This window comes from Excalfactoria chinensis, chromosome 2 (assembly GCF_039878825.1).
Source record: "Excalfactoria chinensis isolate bCotChi1 chromosome 2, bCotChi1.hap2, whole genome shotgun sequence".
In the NCBI taxonomy this organism is placed as follows: domain Eukaryota; kingdom Metazoa; phylum Chordata; class Aves; order Galliformes; family Phasianidae; genus Excalfactoria; species Excalfactoria chinensis.
In genome coordinates this window covers 127,254,887-127,274,529 of record NC_092826.1, presented here as the reverse complement: position 1 = coordinate 127,274,529, position 19,643 = coordinate 127,254,887, and the positions used below count along the sequence as shown (strand labels likewise).

At 38.8% G+C, this 19,643-nt stretch overlaps 1 protein-coding gene across 3 annotated transcripts in view; it reads right to left on the bottom strand.

Annotated features, from left to right (window-relative positions):
• WAC (WW domain containing adaptor with coiled-coil) overlaps positions 1-19,643 on the bottom strand; it is a 56,368-nt gene that overhangs the window by 31,330 nt on the left and 5,395 nt on the right. For all 3 annotated transcript variants that reach the window (XM_072329456.1, XM_072329454.1, XM_072329455.1), the window contains exons 4-6: positions 2,223-2,329; positions 1,632-1,747; positions 1,121-1,233 (exon numbers count right to left, since the gene is read on the bottom strand). In XM_072329456.1, coding sequence (XP_072185557.1) covers positions 1,121-1,233; positions 1,632-1,747; positions 2,223-2,329 — 336 coding nt within the window. The remainder of the gene's footprint in view (positions 1-1,120; positions 1,234-1,631; positions 1,748-2,222; positions 2,330-19,643) is intronic.

Sequence of the window (19,643 nt, the reverse complement as noted above, 5' to 3'; positions counted from 1 at the left end):
AGAGATAATCTGTGCCCTTTTTCTTTTGTTCATTAGAAATCCTGAGCACCATGCGTAATTAAGTAGTCTCAGATTCTACCCTCCAAGGAATTCTACTCCAAGTCACTTGAATACTGCCACAAAGAATTTACTTTCAGTTGGATGACTTCAGAAGACCACATACAAAATGAGTGACAAGTCTGCATCTGTCACATGCTAATGGACGTTACACTGCACCGAAAACACATCAAGCAAACACTGAGATTTTTTTCCTTGATTTTCACATGTCACAAAACTAGTGGTTACTGAAACATGCAAGTACGCTGTCTTCTCATACCATACAGTTTGTTCTAGCATGGCAGTATGTTTCAGCACATACAGAAAAACATTCCTTTACACACATCTGCTTAGCCAAGTCCCACAGAAAGGGGAGAAAAACACAGTTTGGAAATACATAGTTTGGTTTCTACTTTTAATCTATCTTGAGATTAATGCTACAAAATCATAAGAACGGTATTAGCAGGCAGGAGGAATCTCACATGCTTCTAGGAATTGTTTGTACACTTCCTAGAAAAATCTGGCAAAGTTTTGAGCTATATTCTCAGGAAAAAAATTCCAAGCTACAGAAATTCATGGTCTGGAATTTGTTTTGTTATTAGCATTGGCTTTGTAAAAATATCCTTTCAGTAAAGTATACAGGTTTCTGAAAAACCCTGATACCATTATCTATTAAATTAGTTTGTATTTTTCAGATGTGAAATCAAGTTTTCAGATTTTTTTTCTGCTTTTCTATTTTCATGCTCAGAATATAACATGACCAAGTCTCGGTAAGTGCAACACTCAAACTGTACCATTAGTTGTGCAAGTTGTATCAATAACTACCTACAGAGAATTTAATCCGGCAGTAAAAGCTGCTAGAAGTACCACAAAAGACTGCATTAAGAAAGTGCTGTCCTAGTAAACAAAAGTTATTTTAGGGAACAACACTCGGGATAACTGTCTGCATCATCAGTTTGGCTTTGTTTATACGAAGGAGAAAAACAGCTTAAAAAACATTTTTATTTTTTAATTTTTTAAGTTTAGAAAAGAGCAATGCAAACAAGGCAAGAATACACTGCTGTAAAAACACAAGACCACATACTTCCACTGGCAAACCCACTGGCAGCTGTCGCCTGCATCACCTCTCTTCTGTAATCTCTATCTTTTGGAAAACTGTTAACTGACATTTTGCTTGCTTCTTTTTGTCTCTGCTCTCTGAAGAAAAGAAAAACCAAAACAACACAAGTTAAATAAGAATTTTCAACACCTAACAATACTTTCTACAGGGTAAGATACATAAGATGAAACACTCTTAATAGATCATTGCTACAGCTGGCAAACTCCAGCTGTTCCCTACACTAACATCTTTCCAAGCCCTCACCACACCAGATCAGTTCAGCTCACTAACACAGCAAAGAAAACATACATTTCCCCTCCCCCTGTTCTGGAATCACCCAGGGATAAAGTAGGTGCTAGAGGTCACGTACGGGTGGTAGAAGCACAAACTTGAACCACAGCCTTTAACAGCAGTACTAGATAACATAATTTATAGAGCGGTTGAATTTAAGAACACTTTTCTTTATAAGTTGAGAACAGATACATATATATCATACCTTTCCAGCCACTCTTTCGGTTTTTCCCACTGTGAAACTTCTGTTCTGCAGTTGTAGTAGTACTTTTTGCCTGAAGAGCTGATGTGTTCAGACCAATCATCCGCAGAATCATAAGCCTTTAAAATACAAACAGCGTTGGACAAAAGATTACCCCAGAGTTTTAATACACACACTGAAAACTATGTCACGTCCTCATATGTATCCATTTAACTGCTTTCCATTTAGATCCCATTCAAATGCCTGTTCCATTGTTGTTAAGCGTTAAGATGTGACCACTATATTCCTGCTGCATTCTACAATAGTTTCTTCTGTTTTATTCTCACTAACCTTAAAAAATATATGAGAAACTACCAGTATACTTATTGGCGCATAGTAATATCATACTGATAACCTCCAATGATTATCAATTAGAACAGTTTTACAACATTTAACAACTGCAGCTCAGATGCATAGAGTGTTTATAAAATAAAAACTGATGTTGGAGAACTCTTATAAGAGGAAGTACATGTCTCCCATTTCAGACAATGCCAAAAATACCGCATATATATGAATGGAGTGATACAGAGATAAATACCAATCATAAATACTCACTCCATCAGAAGTTTTGCTTGGATTATTGCTGGGATTAGAAGAATGTGAATTCGAACTATGAAGAGCACTGTGGTTATGTGAATTTTCTTGTGGAGAGTAACTGGTCCCTAAAAGGAAAAGGAAAAAAGCAACAGCTTACCACATATGTTTTCAAAGAAATTGCATAAATGAATTCTAAGGAGGCAAAAAGCAGGGAGGGCACATCATTCACCTGCATCACAACATCAGTCAAATGGTTTCAGGAGACATACAAGTATTTCTTCTGTTGCATATAAGATAAAGCTTCCTTTGACTCTCCAGTTACAATTATGTAGCCTGCACTGTTCTTACTCCCAAACCCCATCCCACACACAAAATACACATCCTTTACTGTTATTTTATTAGTATGCTGACAGAGTCTGAATGCACTACTTCGGAAATTAGAAACCATTTTATCCTGTAAAGTCAGAAAGTTTAAAAGGGTTTCTCATCAGCCCACAGCATTTGATATACAAAATCAGTTTTCAAATTCACTGAAGCAATGCTGTTTTCTTCACCCTTGAGTTTCTTTGTAACTGGTCGTAGGTAACTATTTCTATTTATGAAAATAAATTAATTTTCCTGCAGCAGAGACTCTGCAATACAACATATTAAAAGCAGCATTTCCCAGAGGTTCACATGGTTCTGGACCCCAAACAACTGTTTACTGAGGTTACCTGGTTTTCTTCCCTGTAACACTTGAACTCAAAAGAATAGCTGAGAACTGAGAAGAGATATCTCAGCATTTGACATCTGCATTTGTGTCCACACTCAAATCATCAATTCAACATTAACTGTTCAGAACTCCAGTTAAATAAGCCCTCCCATTTACCCTATGTGAACTTCGTATAGATGCCCTGCTCTTACAGACTGCTATTCCTTGAAAAATTCTAAACAAGTAGAAATCTCGTCAATGTTTCCATTCTTCCCATTTTTTTTCCACACCATGCTAAGAAAAAATACTTTCTTACAGATTTCAAGGAGAAACTAAATACTCGCAATACATCAGCAATGATCCTATCTTACTCTCTCCCCCAAGTACATAACTACTGCTACAACAGGAACTACTAGCTTCACATACTGTATCGTAGTCTAAATTTGAAATAAGAAGGCTCTGCAAATACCAAGAACTGAATCTCATGAGTAACCACATCAAAAACTCAGGAGCCTGATATTGGACTAATAGGTGGGAGCAAACTGAGCTGTTAAAATAAGATTTTCTACAACTTTGAGAGCTCATAAGCAGAAAATGACTGATTACAGTGTATCAGATGCAGCATATGAGAAAATATAATGCAAATAATGTCTTTTGATCCTTCTACCTAATGCAAGCGTTGACAAAATTGCTACAAAATTCTCCACTGACTCCCCATGCAGGATATAAACGCAGCCAGGCACACAAGCAAGGAAATACACCATGATCAATGTTGTTCCTACCCTACAAAGAATAAAGACAGATTTGCACACACTATTTATCGACTACCAGAATCAGCAGCAGTTCTAAACCTTTTCTGGCTGACTAGTATATGTCATTCACTTTAAAAAGCATGGGCCGAGGAAAAAGGACGTTTTTTCCACAAGCACAGCCTTCCAAAAGTAAGAGTTAGACCCACACCAATTCCACCTTGCGCACTCAAGACTTGTTACAGAACGAGACAGTAGTTAAATATTTCTAAATAAATTATTCTGTTAACAGTCTATTTGCTACTCCCCTCACAAATTCTATGGAGCTAAAGCTGCTAAACATCTCTGTGCGTTTCTGTAGGCTGTTTACCACAGACACAGTAGTTAAATTCTACTATGAGGTAAAACAACCATCTCCCTTTATATGGGGGTGGGGGGAAGAGATGCTCCATATGGTTTTTTAGAACAGTTTGATATCATTCACTTCAAAATTTCAGAAAACATCCACGCAGTTAATTTACTGTAATCCCATCCTATGGATGTATATGTAGTTACTCTGCACTTCATTCAGCACAGTCAAGATGTCGTCCGTGACTTTCTAAATACAATCGTGGTCTAAATACACTGCCACATCAAATAATCCATTACATATTATCTCAACACGAATAAGATGGCAACATACGCATTAGACCACTAAAAGCTCTTAAAGCCTGTTCTATCCATCCCCTAAACAGATCCCTCAAGCTCACTGAACAGACATCCACCAGCCCCCATCAGTCTCACAGCTCCACAGTTCCCTTTGCACCTCCCACTGTTCCTGAGGGTGTTCCCAGTCCTGGCAGTGAGTCAAAGCCCCTCAGCAGTACCTGTGACACTCACACTGCCTACAGCAGCCCTGGCACTGCTCTGCAGCAGTTTCTTCACCAGGGCCTGTCATGGCTTCTCCAGCAAGACCCCATCTTGGGTCACCAGGACAATGCTGCTCAGGCCTTGGGAACAGCCATGAATAATTCCATACCTGATGTCTAGACCTGGTGTCTAGAGCTATTATACAACGCAGACACAGGTGCAAGTTCTCCCCTCAGACCTCCATTTATTTTTATGGTTAATGCTGCTCTACATCTGGACCAGTGCCAGAATTTAAAGGGAATGAGCACGAAGGGAGCTGCCAAAATGATGCTTGCTGTTAGGAAGTTTCCAAGAGTGGAGCAAATGACACTTTGAAGAACAAGAGCTTTAGGCAATTCATACAAATTAATGGTTTAAAGACCCACCAAATTAACCACAGACCAAAACCTTGTAATCTCAGTACAAAAAGGTACACGCTGATAGAGAATTCTCTGACAGCCCAGCCCAGCAAGCACCGCTAGCTCAGAATTCCATGGAATAACAGCTCAGGAGCTTCTGAAGTCTACTATGTGAAAATGGTCGGCCAAAAGCAATCACCATGTGGAAGCCTACCTCAAATAAGAAGAGCAGTTCCTCTTATTGCTATACCAGCTATACCCTTAGCAATGCCTAATCCCCATACATTTCATATGGCTGTATCTCTGCAAGTGCACACATGGCAAACTGTTCCCGAGAACCAAATCACAGAGGATAGCTGAGATTACTTCATACTCCAGAAAAAGGCCTGCTAAGATTGACAGCACTCTACCGCCCCTTGAGATATTCCCTTGTAACATTTCTTACTGTTTTTATCTATTCATTGCATTAAAAAAAATAAAATAAAATAAATGAATCGAGATTATATTTTTCCAAATACCTGTTGGCATACCCTACGATTTAACAATAGTTACAGAGCTTCCTATGGAAATATCTACAGCACCATCACTGTGACTTTTCTCAGCTCAGTCATTACTTTGGAAGCAGTTAAATCCATCCAGGTTAAGGTTAAATTATCATCATTTTCTTCAAGTCTTTCAAACAAACAAGAAAAATATCACATCTTCCCCACTCATGCATGAAAATCAGCACAAGTGTACGAAGCACGGCTCTGGGAACCAATTCAAAAAATAGGCTGTGACTTAATGCCTACTACAGACTGGAAAACTCAGCTACACCAACATTCACTCGCACAATTTTTATTAAGTGCTCTCCAGGCCTAAATTACTGAAGCAAATACAGTCTGAGCTGCAATGAGGTTTCAGCACCATGCTGGACTTGGAAAGCAGACACAAAATAGGGTGAAGAAAGAATATCTCATCCCACAGTATACCTTCAACTTTGTCAGTACTTTTCACATTTAACTAATGTTTCCCCTAACATCAGTTCAACTCAGGGAAATTAAGAAACAACTAAAGCATCTATTCATAACCACCTTAAACATCCAAGATCTTGGCCAGGCACAAAGAATCAGCTGGCGGCAGCTGCAGCAGCATATTTTTGTATGGCACTGGACTATACATTCCCTAACTTCATGCAGTTGAAAAGTACACAGAGCACTTACTCTCCCAAGATAGTTACTCTGTTAATACTGTAACTCTTACTGTAACTATAATAAGAAGTATCAGTGTAGATAATACAAAAGTTTGCCAATGTTTACCAGCTGGTACAAATGCTCCCTAGCAAAAACCAGTGCTGCAGCTGAACCTCAAGTCCAGTCCTTTCCCTTCACTGTCTCCAATGGTGACAGAGATTCAGGAAGGGACCTGAGAGTTTTCTGTGCTCAGAAACCAGGTATTTGGAAAGAAATACGGGGCAGCAGCAGCAAAGCAAGGAACTTCATTCAACTTACACTCACACAGATCTCAGTGACTCTCCTTTCCATCTCTTAGCTAATCTGTATTCAAATGTGTTAAGCTAGAGATGCTACTAGAATCTGAACTTCCTCAGCAGCACAGACAGACATTAATTATTTGTTATCAGAGAAAAAATAACAATATGACAGACAGTGGTACTGACATTGTATGGAGGTAACTCAGACTTAAACACTGAAATCAGCCTTATCAAAGTACACCTGAACTATGATATCTGAAGTGTATTTTAGCTCCCAGCTTTGTTAGCTTGATGGAGGTCTATGTGCAAAACACTCACTGAAATTCTCCATATGGGAAGGAATAAAAGTAACATAATGGGAATGCAATACCCAAGCCTCAGCAGTAACTGAACAGCCGATCACAGCTATTTTTATTTGCTGCATATAAAAGTAATACAAAGTGTTTGTTTTTTTTTCCAGTGCATTTTTATGTGGCCTGCTGTACTGAAATAAATAAATAAATAAAAATAGGACTGCCTTCCACAAGTGATTAAAATCATTAAAAAAAACCTTCATTTTTCTAGCAGAGCAGCAGCCTCAGAGAATATACCAACTGGTCAGCAACACCTTCCAGAAAATCCTTACACACTAAGCCGAAAGCACAGTGCTCTGCCAAAAGAAAATGTGAGCCTGATCACTCTGCTGTCCAATTAAATACTCGTTATATCCTTCAAACTGAAAGATTTACACTATGAGCAAAACAACTCACAAAGCTTCGTTTCCACTCCTGCCCCACCTGGAACAGCAAAGCCGGTGCTGCTCTGTAATGTCTGTTTCTTGGGACATTCTTCCCATTGGAAGGAGGTTTTCATCTTTTTCTCCAGGTTACCATTTACACACGCTTTCGTGGGAACCAGCCTAAGACACCACTATGAATGCAGCTGTACATAAAGCAGGACAAATTACTAAAAAGGATGAAAAGAATTCTACAAAGCTCTTTTTCTGACTTCCAAAAGCCATTCTCTGCAAAATGGCTAAGGGGACAAACGTGCATTACCACTGCATTCCTGAAAAGCATAAACGGGTACCAAGAAAGGGGAAGACTGGAAGATGCGTAGCACTACCACAAACAAAGCGGCAGACAAGTCACCTCACTGCAGCCTTTTTCTACCTTTATCTCTTGAATTATATGTTAGTTCACATGTAGAACAAAGTTTTATTCAGGTGCTCTACCAAAAAATTAGGGGTTCCAACCACATTTGCATGGGGAGAAGAGAAGATAAACAAAATTGCAGATGGTCTTCAACAGGTCTTCTCGCAACAACCAACAACTGACTTCAAACAAACAGGAATAAGGAACGTGAACTAGCAAAGAAGGAGAATAACTGGAAAAAGCAAGTGCATAACGTGGTATTTCCATTTCCCAGAGGAGATGGTTTTTTTTAGGCTTGTTCACAACACTGAATTCTGAATACTGCAAACAACAGATCCTCAAGTCTCTTGGCAAGTAAGTTATACATATTTCAATGATTTCTCTCTTTGACCAACTTTGAGTTAATATATGTAAGATAAATACCTCATTAGATGAAAGGTGAAATTCCTAACAACCCAAAATTCAAACTGCTTCACATAACAGTTTAACTTCTTTAAAAAGTAAAAATAGTTAGACATGTGCAGATATGTTCCCACAGGCAGCCCTGCCTCAGCTAACACCGTCATCCACCCAGATCACAACTGAATTCAACACTGTAATGAGGGTGGGTAAATTAACATAAGTACTGTTACAGAAACATAGCACACTTCTGGGGCAATGTGAAGCCACCACAGGAGACTCTCACGTCATAAAACCTGACCAGTCTTCTTCTTTACAGAAAACTATGATAGCAGGAGCTTTCCTGATAGCACGTCCACAAAAACAAGAATAGGCAAAAGACTGTACAAAGGATTTTAAAGTCATCTGTAAAAACATACATAGATACTATTCATTTCTGAAGATCAGTAAGTAATGACATTGGAGTGAATGTGCCTGTTTCTCTTATAATACGGCAACATCCAATCACCTTCTGAACTTTTTGTGGTTAGAACACCTTGGAAAGACCCAGAGGTTTCTGAAGGAGACACAACTGAAGGACTTGAAAACTACAAGTTGAATTTAAAGGAAATGAGGAACTCTAAGTGGATACTAAACTCCTCGTATTTTCATTCAATTTTCCCTCCCTTTGGATTTAGGGCATTTATTAATACAGACAGCTGCTAGCAACATCATCGGTACTAACAATAAGCTACCTTGAGACTCATCAAGTTGAAAAAGAAGCTTAAGCCATTTTACCCACAGAAAGTATGAGAAGGGACTGTGAACTTCAGCAATTCAGAGTCCTGGTCCCTCTGACTCACGACACCAGAAGATCCCAGTACAGCATCACTGATTGCAAGTCTTTTTAATTCTGCTCTACTTATTAATATATTACATTTGCATTACTTAAGAGAAGAACATTACTCTAAAAAGAAATTAGACATAGTTGAGAATAAAGCAAAACCATGCTTTTGTTCTTGACTACAGCTCAGTAAATTTTTCTACCTCTAATACAGTAAAGGACAGCACAAAAGAGAGGCTCTGCCAACCTCAAGCAAGTACTTCATACAGGAAGAGGTTTTAATAATGACATGCAAAGCAAGGGAAGTGCTAAACTGACAGCCAGAACTCTTACCACAAACTAAAGATGACATTACCTCAACTCCAAAGTGGATAAGCACAGCATAAGGACAACAGACTCCATTTCTCCCTTCCAAGGCCATGCCATGAAACCCAAGTAAACAGCCCTCCCACAAACAAGGTGCTGAAATACAGTCTCAAGAGATTCAAGGTTGGTAACATAGGTCTGACAGCACCTCGGCCACGTGCTATTCCATGTCAGGGAACCACATTTTCACAGACCTGATGGACTCAGTAAACAGAAGACAGTCTGCGACTGATCCACGCCTTCACTAACACGCAGGGGAAGCTGACATAACAGAGGAAGAGTTAGATTCCATGTCACTTGGGACAATCTCATTAGAAACATTAATCCATTTGAGGTTTTAAGGTGCAGACGCATGACCCATGAAGATCACTCAGAAAACAAACACCACACTTTTCATACTAATAAAAAAAAATAACAGTAAGGAAGAAAAAAAAGCATCACTTAATTCAAGTTGATGCACAACTTGTATTTTCAAACCTTCACTCTAAAAAGGCAAGATTTCTTACTGTCCATGTTGGTTTCAAAAGTCTTAAAGTACCACCACTTCTCAAAGCTGAGCGCACTGCTACTATGTTAAAGCTACTAAGCATTTCCACTCGGAAAAAGAGGATGAGCTGAACTGATAGTAACACTTCAATGCTCAAATTCATTAAAAAAACAAAAATAAACCCATGCCAAAAAGTAACTTTTTAAAGGAAGTCATTAAAATAATTTAAGCTTCTAAGTTTTTGTTCCCCCTTATTTCTTTGGGTTAACATGTTGCTAGCATTCTACTGAAAGAAGAAAGCAAAGTAAGCTCGCTTTCAGAAAATCAGCATGCATGTAGACTTATCTTCTTGTATCCTACCATAAAATTACATTACCCATGGTTACTGGCACACAGACTGATCACAGACTGATCACACAGTGCTTGCTAGAATTACGTTCCTCTCTAGAGCAAGCCTAAGATTCTTTAGTTCAGAGATGATCAGACCACTTAAAATTGCCACAATACACAAAGAGAACTGGCTCCAAAAAAACTGCAAGAACACAGAAATAGCAGCTACACAGAGACTAACATGTGAAAATCAAGTAAAATCTAGTTCAATATACACTGTATTAAAGAAACAGCATACACACACAGTACAGTTACATTCAGTATTCAATCAATTTAGGATCCACCTAAAAATGTTCTTTACATGTATATATACACACACATTTTACATACATAATCTTTGCGCTTTCATTGTAATGGATTCATAGCCATTATGTCAGGCTGGATGCTCTGCACAGTTTAATAAAGGCACGTGCAACGGCTGCCAAAAAATATGGAGCACACTACATCACAATTCTTTCACCTCCCAATTAAATAATTCTTAAATATATACTCAAAATTCAACTAAGCTTTCCTAGAATCTCTTTACTAGAGGAACAAACCTCTCCACAAACGCTCAAGTTATGTTCACAAACTGAAAAAGCATTTTAGGATTATCCGATTGCTCAAGCGTCTCATTTATTTCCCCAGCCAAGTAAACACTCCAAAGGATTACAGAGAGCTTGCGGTTTTAAGTTTAGACAGCATTTTGCCAGAAAGATGCACTTGACGCCACTTGAATTTGAAAAAGATCAAATTATTTCTCACATCAAATCAGGTAAATACAGTATTCTTTCAGAAGAAATGAGAGGATTAGAAAATTACGCGTGTTAACCTGTCAGCAGCAGGCGTCTGAGCGAGCAAAGTACTGAGCGAGGAGGGATCCACACGCCCACTGATGTTACTCAAGGGTGACACCTGACACAAAATCACCCATCATCCAGAGGAATGTAAACACATGGAATAAACACGGTAGGAAGAAATGAGGCAAGGTGCATTACCTCATCTGGATAGAAGTGTTTATGCAAACGTACACTATTTTTTTTTTTTAATGAAGGTCAGGAATACAAAAAAAACACATTTTTCCTTTTTCATTTGCGAGTGAGCAGGTATGTTTGAAATACAAGCGAGATGAATAAGGCAGATCACAGACTTCCTTTTTCTGCTTTTGCTACTGATAGAGATATGAATAATTGATAACTGCTACTCTGACAAACTGGGTAACAAACCCAGTGAGAGGAGTGGAAAAGAACTGCTGCTTGTGAAGGACGTAAAACAGAACAGTATTTAATATAGGAAACCAGGGGAAAGCAGCCCATCTGTGCAACTGGGACACAGCTGAAAATGCCATTTCTTAAAAATAGTCTGAAAAAGCCTGACGTGCCCAGTGTTTGCCAAGGTGCATCAGATTTCTATGACACTCACATCTTCCACAAAAACACGCCTTTTAAGTCTTACGTGAGATACTGACATTCTTAAAGCAACAGATGTAACAGGCTTGAAAAAGGGGAAAGAGTTTTTTTTGGAGAAGTTTACCTGTTGAGATCACTTCCACAGCAACTGAACACACTCCCTCACTACCCACTGAACCTAATATTAACACGCCCATTACTACAGATATTTTCTCCATGTTTTCCTTCAGCAAAAAGGCTGATCCTCAGATTCCTGCATTAAGCAGATTAAAGAGTGCAGGAGCCCAAGCCAAAAGCGCTGAAATCATGAATCCATACACAGAGTTACAGAATAAACATAAAACCTTCACTACACTAAACACGAGCCAGAAATGGTTCCTTTTCTTACTTAAAAATCCCGTCTCAAACCAACCTTTGTACGTATTACCTAATTGTGCTTTGTTTCTGCAGCAATACACCAGCACGTTCAGTTTTCGCAAGCTTTTCTTTGATAAGCAGCTTCTCTGCCAGAACAGCCGTATGGAATAATGACAGTGCCAGCTCTAACACACTCTTCATAGAGAAATAGGAAATCCAAGGTGCTATTTTACTTCAGCAAGAGCCAAACTTGTTTTGTTTAAAAACAAGAGCAGCTCGATAGCACTGGGGATTAAAACACACATACAAAGATGACACACACAAACGCATTTTATTCCTTTTGAATCACCAACGTGACTCTACCTTTCCCATTCAGGGTCATCCTGCCACATAGGAACCTCTACTGAGTGAGCTCACACTCATGTAACAGGCAGTGTGCCTGCAAGCTCTGTTTTTCCCCAGTAAACAAGGCAACACTTTGGGTTTTAGTCACCCACCCTTGAGGAGGCACAGACAAGTCTTTTCTGTCTGCATTTCTGGTAGCTCTCCCAATGGGCTGAAGTTAGGAAAACTTTAAGGAATTTCAGGTTATCAAATGAAGCAGACTTGCACAGATTTTATGGCAGGAGCTTCCCGAGGCACAAAAATCACCTGCCTTCATTCAAGCATTACATACTTTAGTATAAGCACAGAAGGTACGGACTGATCAAACACTAACAGCTGCAATGTGAAGATCAGAATACTGCCATTTCTTATTGTCATCTAACACATACTAATTAAGGAGCAAAAAATAACTCAATTATTAATAAAAAATTTTATGAGAAATTTCTTCAAAATTCCTTTATAATTTTTGCAATAAGCTGTACGAATTTAACCATAACTAGGCTTTTTCTTTTTTAAACTTCAAATACTAGAAAAATCAATGCAAAATGATGTTCAATATTGACTTATTTAATATTTAAAGAAAACTGATAAATCTTAAGGTAAGCAGAGGTAGCCTGGTTTATGCTGCTTCTCATCTCATCCTGTAGCCATCTCAGTCTCTAAGCCCAGTTCTGTGTCCCACATTCAAAGTTAATGCTAAGGGCAGAAAGCAGAAAACAGGACGGTGAGGAACCAGAAGTCACTATACCAAGCCATCACCCTATGCCTTCTCTGTTTCCTATAGGGTCACAAAGACCCAGGCAAGTACCCAAACAGGTACCCCAGCACACTTGATATAGAGAGGAAAAACAGCAACAATTTAATTTGCATAACTGATTGCATATCTTCACTTCCTCGTCTTACACATACAAAAGCCGTTGATCATTTAAAGGAAAGACAACAATTTCTTACAGGTTACAAGAAGTAACTTGATTACTCCATCTCACAGAACTTCTTACAGGTTACATTTCTAGCAAGTGAAAACTTTTGTAGCAGAATTCAGAAAACAAAAAGATTCTAAAATTGTTAATCATGGCAAACAAAAAAAGTACAGGAAACGCTAGGAACTGATACACCTCAAAAAGCTTTTAAATGGGAGGGGAAGATGAATTTAACTCCAGTTATTCTTCAAATTCAGATTATTTTACAAAAGCATGGTTTACACATGATGAGTTTAAGGAGTGCAGCACATCTGTAGCATCACCTCTAGGAGATGTTCAAGACCAGGTAGGATGGGGCCCTGGGCAGCCTGGTCTGGTACCAGACCTGAAGGTTGGCAGCCATGTCTGCAGCAGAGGGGTTGGAGGAGCTGGTAGCCCTTCTAACCCTAGCCATTCTATGATTCTATTATCCCTAACCCAAACAGAAATCTTTATTTACAGAATGTATCAATTACTCTTTAAGCTTCATATTGCTAAATTTAATTTTGAACTCGTTTGATGGCATGGGGGGGAAAACAGAAGGGCCTTATAAGCAGGTCTTCAGAAAGCAACTGAGACAAGCATGACAACCTCTCTGCAACAAGTTCTTCTGGCGAGGAAGACATTCTGCAGGTCTAAAACAGAAAAGCCATTTCACAGTACTTATAGTGTTCAAGCAGACAAAGCTCGTGGTTATGGCCAACTCAAACTAAAATCTAATCTGGCAAACATATGAAGCAGTGAAGCAAGTTGCGCACACACTGCCAGATCTAGCATAGTTTCACTCGATCTCAGAACCACAATCCAAAGAGCACGCTCTCTATGACCAAATCCTACAGTGCAATGCAAAGCACACTCACAGGTTCATAATCCTCACATTCCAGGAGCCAAGTTCTACCACTCCAAAAAAAACAAAGGGTTACCACTGGAAGGATACTTAGGAAGTGAACCAACAATTGTTAATCCATTCTAATTTGAACAAGCCACAAGCCTAGAAGATGTAAACTATAAATATTCACGTTAATGTTTTACCTACCAATGGACCTCTGAACAGCTAGTTCAGCTTTCTGCAGTAGAGAAACCTTAGAAAACCAAGTCATTCCACTTTAGAACTTTCAGCCCTGCAAAAACTGCCACAGTTAAGTTACTCCAATTGGCTGTAAAAACACTGAAAATTGTGCCAATTTTTCTATTTACTGAATACTTATTAAATTAACTGGATTGTGCTTGCATCTCTGTTTGCAGCCTTAAAGAACTCCGTATTTTTCCATATTTTTTCCCTGCAGTTATTCATTAAATAAACCCTTAAATGCTTCCTTTGTAACTAAATCGAGAGCTCTTCAAATCTGTCCCTGTAAATGTCCAAGTATCAGTTGCAGTCATTTCCTTGCCTTTTTTTTCTGAAAACCTCCACATCAGTATCTCTTCTCAACTGTGAAAAACAAAACAAGAGACTGTATTCCAGTAGCTGTCACATCAGCACTGAGAGGTAATCTCTGCCTGGTGCTGCTCGATATTCCCCTGATCATGTAACTTTCTGGCTAGCACTGCACTCAGCAGTTAATGCTCTTAATTGTGTCAGGAGTTTCACATCTGTTTTAAGAGTCATCACCATACATAGCTGTTTTCCTTCTGTTAATGCTTACTCTCCTTCCTGTAACATTTCACACAACAGACCACTTCTAGCTGCAAAGAAATCAGCATTTTCCCTTTAGTGTAACTTAGCTAGCTCTGTACTACTGAATAGTTTTCATTATTTGCCATTCAGTTGTAGATTACTGATAAGTCATGAGCAATCCTACAATTCCTTCCCCAGAGAGGAGAATGTTTCTATTCATGTACAAGATTAAATCCTCGCACATAGCAAAAACAATCAAATGACATACTTAATGATACTTTTGGAAGCAGTTTTGAAATAAGTTCTCAGTTTTCAATGTGTAAAATGATGTAAATAATATTTTCTTGGTTCAAAATCTCTGTGTGTTTAAACTCAGTTGGTAAGAAACACCAGAGAGAAATTAGCTTCCACATATCAAAATACCAATAACAAAAGCTTAGGAAAGCATTGTCAAGACTCCAGCCACACCTCAGACACTCTTAAGGTGAGGAATTTAGCTCTGGAAACCAGCTGTTCATATCTGAGTACCTTGCCTGTGTTGCTCTGAGTCCACACTATGTCCCTTTTCTGAGCGATGGCAAAGCAGTTAAGTTACATTTCATCAATATTGCTGCTGCAGAAACAAAATTAGGTATGTTTTTTAAAATGCAGCAGAAAAACTACAGCGTTAAACTTTGATATGCTGTTCAACTCATTACAACAGTCACAGAAAGGAGCTCATTATTCCAAACAGACCCAGTCACCAGAAGGCATTAAGGTATCTTCATTCTTTTCCAGCACAGTACGGTGGCTGCATGCATGGAATCATGTTGAAGCCACAACCATTTACCAGACAGCATAAAAATGAATAATGAGGTCTCTTGTCAGTCATCCACTCAACAATTTTCCAGCCCTTCCACTAACTTGGAATTCAGACATTCCAACTGGACATTATTCTTGAATACTGCTCCAAGAGTCCGCTTCTCCTCAGTCTCTAGTCAGAAATAAAGTGTAAATCATCTTAAAACTTGCATTTCAATCTCCCAAGCTTGAAGAAAAATCCAGTACTGTGCAAGAGAAATGGAATGAATACAAAAGTGTTTCTTTCAGACTCACTAACCTGAGCACAGTGAGCGTTTGCCAGTATTCTTTCACCAAACTCATTCTTAAGTTATCTTTCCCCAACAGAACTTCTCCAGAGACATTTCAGGGAATCGGCAAAAGGCCTTCAAGAAAGGAAACTGAATCTTCTTGTACTGAAGTTGCGACAGAAGCATTTGCAGATCAGTACAGCCGCGTTTTGGCATCCTTTGTAATTCAAGAGAAAACACTAATATCTTCAACACAGCGGAATGCTTCCCTCTTCAAGTGCTACATTTAAGTCCAGAAATTCATTTTTACATTGCAACCAACCGCTAGCGAAACAAAAGCATTCCAAGCATCACTGTTAAGAACTGCTTTTCAACAGGAGTGCTTTTTTTTTTCCCCTTAACTGAAGAACTTGTACAAGGAATACTTTCTACTTCAACAGTAAAGATCTTCCCAGGAAGTGTCTGTGGAAGCTGTACAGAAGTGGACTTCAAAAACAAAAGTAGTTAATACTGCACGCTCAGTACCCCTGAATTACTGTTTTCCACCACAAAGATATTACAGCACGCTGAGTTAAAAGACAGAATATAGAAAAGAAATCACATTTCAATGAAACCACCTCTTCCCTCAGCCAGAACAGAGGCCGGGCTTTGTCAGCAAGTCCTGCATAATGTAGTGACTTTTGCAGGTTTATTTGATAGTCTATACAGAAAGGGCAGAAACAGCAAGGAAGAAAAATCTAAGTTGTCAGAAACAGTATTTCTCTTCAGAGAAAAGAGTTGTGTCCCAACCAGCAGTTAAGGAACCATCTTTAATCAGGGGCCATTAGAGAGTACAGAGTAATTCAAGTAAATAATGCCACACATTTTACAAATTGCTCTCTTCACTGTTGCCTGGAAGCAGACAACTGGTCTACCCATTTTCATTGCCACTTCCCAATTCCTGAAGAGCAATCCAGAAGTACAGAAGCTCAGATTGTAGGCTGCAAAACTTTACTTCCGCAAACTCAGCCTGGAATCAAACCTTCAGAAAGCACGACAGTTAAGTACACTGATCACAGGGGAGTGTCCTTTCTATGTACCAGAGATATGCAAATGTAACAAAACTTGTTCACAGACAATATTTTTCTTCTCCAAATACTACATTTGCAGGTAAAATCCTATCAGGTCAAGCTATTAGAATCGCTTAAACAAATTACACTTACAATCCAAAATGTTTATGAGTTCTTACAACACTAAGAGATACATGTTCCATCAACCAAACTGAAACCTTGAATTCATCTATTTACAGATCTGTATTTCACATACTAGTAAATGGGGATGGTAAATAACATTCCCAGCATCATGATCCTCACAACAACGGATTTTGGGAATTGGCTGCAGCAACAGCTTGCAAACGAGCAGCATCACTTGCTGCCATGTGTTGGAGCTCCCACTTTGGATCGTCTCCCATTAGTACATTGCCTTTCTCTTTCAAACTGCATCAGATACTTTAACTTCATTACTAGAGCACTTCACCCATCTAAATGCACACCTTAAAGCCATAGCTTTTAATACTGTCATCTTGATAGCACAATTCTTACCAACTATTATTAGCAGAAGAAGCTAAAAGCATCTTCCATCCCATGCTTTTTAAAAGCAAGCGTTGCAGGTAGTTTTCAAAAGTAATTTTGAACATCAACATTACGAACATCTAAACTACAGGAGTGTACACACAAGGCATATTTGTGATACTATTATTACACTTACCCTTTCTTTCCTGAGATTCTCACAGCAGAGTAAAAAAGCCAACCAAGCCCTAACCACCAAATCGTAATAAAAAACTAATACAACTGAGCCAGTAAGAAGTCATTTCAGAAACACTGTTGAGCATACAGAGCAGATCTAAAGCTATTTTCCATTCTTTACAACTGTATTATCTGTAATTTCCAAACTTTTATAGCAAACTCTTAAAAATGAACTATCCCCAACCGAAGGTTCTCCTACTAGCGAGATATACAAGAAAGCTTTTATTCCAAATTAGAGACCCAAAGAAAATCACAGAATACTTTTCCCATCTCTTTTTTTTTTTCTTCCCTGTAATCCAACAAAAAAGCTTTTAAGATTTGAGTGGTCCTGGAAATTACACTTACAAATAAATACATAAATAAATAAATAACTGCTCTGATGTTGGGGATGAGGTGCAGTTTACAAAGCCTGTTTCATGGATGACCCACACTCTCATCTGAATCACAAACTTCACTCATTCCAGGTGAGTGGTGACTGTGAAGAAAACTGACCACTTATAGCAGTTAGCACTGACTAAATAGCCGGCATCTACACCACCTGCTTCCACAACCCCTTTGCTCTGCACTATGTTTCGCTGTTCTCAGACTTCCCTCTTTTCAGCAGTCCTTTAATTTCCTCTTTGCAATGCATGCTGCCACGGCAGCTTCCACTCTCTTCCACCTGCCCTAACGCCATTTATTTCTGCCAGCTAATTAACAATGATACCAATGTAACCAGCAGTTTGTTTCTTGCCCTCCTCTGCCACAAGGGTTGCTAACACAGGAAAAAGTTCACTTCCTGCATCCAACTGTTGAGCATTCCTTCTGCAACAAGGACTGCAGACTCCTTCAGGAGCCACTAAAAGCAATGCAGGGTAACTCACGACACAAGTTCCCAGCAACAGTTCTTTAAAACTAGGAACGCATGCAATGTTCCACACCGGCTCCAACAGCAATAAAATTATGAACCTTAGGACAGAGCAGAGAGAGCCATTAATGAGAGTATTCTTAATTGCCAGTTAAAAAAGCAGGCAAAAGAAACATTCACTGTTGGTCATATTTTGGAATTTAAGTAACAAATTACAATCAAATTCCATGAAAACAGCACACACAGCATACTGTCCAGCAAAAAAAAATTAAAAAGAAAAAATCACATTGTATATACTTATGCTCTCCATTTCTTGTAAAGAATCCATTAAGATCCCAACATGAAGAACACATTTGTTTTGAAGCCTCCTAGCGATAAATGTAGAGAAAAACTCAGTATCTGCACTGCACGGAACAACTGTGTACATCAACTAACTAAACTGAATTATTTTTATTTGCATGAAGTTTTGCTACAATTCTTTGCTATCACTTGTTGGTCATCCTGGCACATAAACCTTTAAGTAAAAAGAAATAGCATTCTAAAAACAAAACAAAACTCTGAAGGCCATCTCTTTGTTTTTACTCCTAAATGATTGGTATACATATATGCACACACCTCCCCCTCACAGCACTCCCAACATATTCCACCCTACATATCTGAGCGCTTTGGTTTTTCTTTACTGTACTTTCAGCATTATCATTACCTTGTTTGTACCCTCAAAAAGGCTTACAAAGATCATCTACCATCCCTGGGCACTATAATGTTAAAATCTTTGTACTTCCCTTTTCTCCTTAGTGGAAACACTCTTCCACATTTACAAGGCCCTTCATAGCTCTGCTCCCTGTAAACAATGCTGGCTGTAACTCCCTATTTGTTACTGTTCAGGAACTTCGCACTTGAGTTGGTCTCCTAAGACTCCTGATCTCTTACAGCTCCATGTTGCCTATAGCAGCTGACCTAGAAATAAGAGATACAGAGAAGGGGGTGGTTGTTCATTAGATTTCAAACCCTTGCACATACAGATAATATCCTCATGCACAGGGACCTGAAAGCAAGAACAAAGTTATTCCAGCACTCTGATATGCTAGACTTACAAGAACTCTTTGAAAATAAGGGATGTGACAAAAACTTGCATGTACTTTACCATTAACACAAGATAAACTTGGAGGTCTCTCTCCAGAGTAACTAATGTCTCTCTGTGTTCTCTTTCCACAGAAACCATGTAGGAAGCAACTCTGAAAAATGCTTTGTTTTCAGTGTGTTGGTATGGAGGGCT